General features: G+C 39.4%; 1 protein-coding gene across 1 annotated transcript in view; it reads left to right on the top strand.

The window, feature by feature from the left end:
- Positions 1 to 915: 915 nt before the first annotated feature.
- Positions 916 to 4,223, top strand: part of LOC102045627 (transducin-like enhancer protein 4) — a 95,693-nt gene continuing 92,385 nt past the window's right edge. The window contains exons 1-2 of the mRNA XM_031056868.1: positions 916 to 977; positions 2,343 to 2,387. Coding sequence (XP_030912728.1) covers positions 957 to 977; positions 2,343 to 2,387 — 66 coding nt within the window. The 5' untranslated portion in view covers positions 916 to 956. The remainder of the gene's footprint in view (positions 978 to 2,342; positions 2,388 to 4,223) is intronic.

The raw sequence follows: 4,223 nt of genomic DNA, 5'->3' as shown, positions 1-4,223 counted from the left end.
GAGCCGCGCGGATTTTCTTGTTTACCCCGCGTTCCGTTTTTGTTCATGTTCTTTTTTTTTTTTCTTTCCTTTGTTTCTTTTGGTCTTTTTGTTTACTTTGGGGTGCAGAGTGCGGGAGGGCGGGTGTTGATAGAAAAATATGTGTCTGGTTGGGCTCGTCCTCTGCTTTTCTTCGAAATGCTGCTCAGGACAGGCATCTTGTCTTGGCTCGGCCCCCTCGCGCCTTTCATTGACATGTCAAGTGCTGATAACCTGGAAGTGAGGCGGCGAGCTGTTTCATTATCCTTAGGTGGAACAGCGCTGTGTCCTCAAAGTGACAAGTGACTTCTGGCAGGGTTGTTTAGCGGGCTTCTGAAAAGCAAATAAACACTGTAAGCGTTAGTATTTACCGCAGTATTCATTAATTTACACGTAGTATTCTACTTGCAGTTCTGTCATCAGTAATAGCAAAGAGCAAAAATTCAAATCCACAAGTTTTTCTTCTTGAAGCGGTAATGTGCATTTGATTCTTCTGTGGGTTGAGTAAAAGAAAGAGGTGGTTCTAAAACACCTAAATAAAAACTCTGAAACCCAAATTACATTTTTGTTAGTAGCTTCTCAAGCTTAACTGTTAAAGATATGAACCCCTGCATGCTTCTTCTGTGAACCAGTGTCAGTGTTTAGTTTTTTTGTCAGAAGAATAATTTTCTGTGTTTACCACATGCATGTCTGCCATTCTTTTAGGAGATGAGGATGCTGCATAGTATCCTTTGAAAACGGAAAAGTGCAAACCCCCATCCCAAACTCTCAAGCAAGAGCTGCAATACACATTTATGTTTGGGTAGTGGAGAAAAGGAGAGCACCTGGTGCTCAAGAGAATGTCACTTTAGTGTTATGAAGTACCCATGCTTTTTCCTTTTTGTGTCTTGAACAGTTTAAAGCTAGAATGTGAAAAACTGGCCAGTGAGAAGACAGAGATGCAGCGACATTATGTCATGGTAAGCAAGCTGCATAACAAATTCAAAATGTCTATTAGCCTGGTATACTGAGACTGACATACATTCAGATTGCTGGAGGCGAACAGGAAGATTGTAGTAGCGTGGCTGTTGTTGAGGTTGCAGCAGTGCTTCCATTATAAATCAGTCGTTTCTGGGGTCTTTTAACTTCTTTGCAGCGGTCAGTATCTGTGTGAAACTGGCTTTTTAACCTTTTAAGCAATTGAGCATGTTTCTTCCAAATGCTAGTAAATCACTTGTCAGCCCTTTCAAGCTGTGTGCAACTTCCATAGTGCATCTGGGGATGATGTTTTCACTTTTGCTGACTTTTCCCAGTTATCATATCTCTCTAAAATGGTTCTGGATAATATTTTTTTCTATGATGGCACTGAGACAAAATTGTACCTAAGCGCATGCAAATCCAAAGTCTGCTTCCTAGAAGAATTGCTGCTCTTCGGCAGCAGAATCATTGTTTCATTAAATTGAGAATGTTAGGGATCTCAGCTGTGAAAGGGGTTTCCTCAGTTGTTTTGGTCTGCCTGGTTAAATTATGTGTATATAAAGACATCTCTAAACAGGTAATTGTGTGATGGATCATGATAACTCTAGAGGAACTCTTGCTATCTCTCTTCTTGTACATCTCTGGGGGATTAGCCATTTTCCATATACACAAGACAAGTAATACTCTTGTATACACAGAAAGAGTAAATAACCTTGAAAAAATCTTAAGGGAGAGCACAAGCAAATTGTAAGTTGTCATTTTAATGCCTGATATGCCTAAGTCTTGGAGATTGTTTGGTATTAACATTGCTCACTGAAAAGAGTTCCCTGCAGTACCGAGGCACAGCAGGATGTACTTAGATTGGTGTGTCTGCTCTGGACCTGAATTTCCGTGCTCTCTCCTTTTTTTTTTTCTTAATACCTGCCATTTAATTACAGGAATTTTGTTTTTTTTTTTTTTTTAATGTAAAATATTGAATGGGTCTGTTAGACATTGCTGATTTATACATTTATATGCTTGAAGCACTTTGGGTGTTTTTTTGGCATGTTTTTTGTATGCTAGTGAATAGAATCTTCATAATTTTCTGCTTTTAATCTGCTTGTGAGTATTTTTCATTATTTTTTTTTGTTGTCTGTTTTTGCCTTGTTTTACAGCTGTTCTTTGTAAATGTGACATGAAACAATGTAGATAAAGCAAAAAACAAAGTTTATTCTGAAATGCTCTCTTTGCAATTCCAGGAATTCTTCAAGGCAAATTAATGTGTGTAGGTCTGTATGTCTTTGTACAGATGATGTTTCAGTCAAAGTGAATTCCAAAACAGTTTTCACAATTGCAAGGTCTAATAGAGTAATTTTCTTTTTTCTTAGTATTACGAGATGTCCTATGGGCTGAATATAGAGATGCATAAACAGGTAGGTAAAGAATTACTTTTGTTGTAAGAATGCTCTGTATAATTTCTCCCATCAATCTTAAAACACACATATTCTGTGTGACTTGCTTTAATTGTGTGTGAGTGCATCAGAAATTTCTTTTCTTGACCTGACCCTGAATCTTCTGTCTTATGTTTGGTATGCAGACTCTTTGTAGGTTATGGTCTTGTCTGCCAGTTGTGCATTATTTGCTTGACTTTCCACATGCAATTTTTGCACATGCAGGCATTCCTATACTTCACAGGGAGAGTGTCTGTGAGTATGGATGGGTTTGTGGGTTGTATCTGCTTTACTGTCTAGTCTCAAACCCTTGGGGTTTATTTTTTGGGATATGTGTATTAGGAAGGGGAGCATGTGTGGAAAAAAATGGATTTTTTTGTTAACCCAGGGTGATTTAAGCTGGAGCTACAAATGCTGTTGATGTTACAGCCATGTTGATACTTCCCTCAGGCTGCTTACTTGGACTTCTGTCCAGATCTAGTGTGCTAGCATCTCAAACACGAAGGAATGAATGAGCTTTCTGTGATGGTGCAAGCATAGAATCATAAAATGCTTTGGGCTGGAGGGGACCTTAAATATTGTCTGGTTCCACCCTGCCCTGCCACGGGCAGGGCACCTTCCACTAGATCGGGCTACTCAAAGCCCTATCCTGCCTGGCCTTGAGCGTTGCCAGGGATGGGGCATTGTCAACCTCCCTGTTCCAGTGCCTCCCCATCTTCACAGTAAAGAATTTATCATAATATTAAAACTAAATCTGCCCTGTTTTCAGTTTAAGGCCATTTCCCTTTGTCCTATCACTACGTGCTCTTGTCGAAGGCCCTTTAGAGCTCTCTTGTAGGCCCTCTTTAGATACTGGAGAACTGCTATCGGTTTGTGCCTTGAAATCTAGCACTTAGGCCAAGATTAGCAAGAGATTACTCAGCTAGAGCATGCTAGTGTAAATTAGAGTTTCTTATTTGATAGTGTGTGTTTTTTAACCTTCTCTAGAGGAGAATGAATTGAACATCTGACCTCTTTTCCAGTGAGGGGACTTTTTATGTAGTGGAGTTTAATACTGACAACTCATTTTAGCAAATGGTTGAGCAATTTGCCAGCGTTGCTGGGAAGCGTAAACTGGAGAAATAAGGAAATGATTGGATGGGAAAAGAAAGATCACCTGAAAATTGGTTTGTATATGCTTCTGTTCAAAGTTAGGGATTTGGAATTTCTCTGGATTTGGAAATAGGATTTCTTTATCTTTTTGATCTTTATCAGCAGACTTAGAACTCAAAAGTTTTTTCATGTTATTTATTATATTTTGTATTCCTTTAGCACGTCAATGCCACAGAACTGATTAGGACCGTTTTTGCTAGATGGCATACATACGAACACACTGGGATTTCCCTCCTCAAAGCATTTGCTGCTACGTTTTGCATTCTACAGCTCCAAACTTATGGAACCCTGTACATACAAGTTATTTTACAGACATATGTAGGTCTTTTGAATTCTGTGGGTCCTTCTCACAGGTAATGTTAAGACTCAACAAATGGCTGACAGGAAAAGGCAGTGATTGCAGAGATCAGATTGCATGCACATGCTGACTCTCTGGACCTGATCCTTGTTGTGTGTGCTGGTGGAAAGATTGGTCACTGAATCTAAGAGGTGTTGGGTCTGTTCTCAGACCCAATGAATATCCAGATTGTTTCAGGTCCCATTAGAGTAAAACAAAAAACAAAATAAAACCAAACAAATCCTCAATCAGTAAAGCTGTAGATATGGAAACAATTCACAAAGACCAGAGTCTTTACAGGCCACCTACGTAGCAAATTCTTACAGGCG

The sequence above is a fragment of the Geospiza fortis genome, unplaced genomic scaffold, assembly GCF_000277835.1.
Source record: "Geospiza fortis unplaced genomic scaffold, GeoFor_1.0 scaffold12, whole genome shotgun sequence".
Taxonomy (NCBI): domain Eukaryota; kingdom Metazoa; phylum Chordata; class Aves; order Passeriformes; family Thraupidae; genus Geospiza; species Geospiza fortis.
This window is presented reverse-complemented; position numbering and strand designations above follow the sequence as displayed.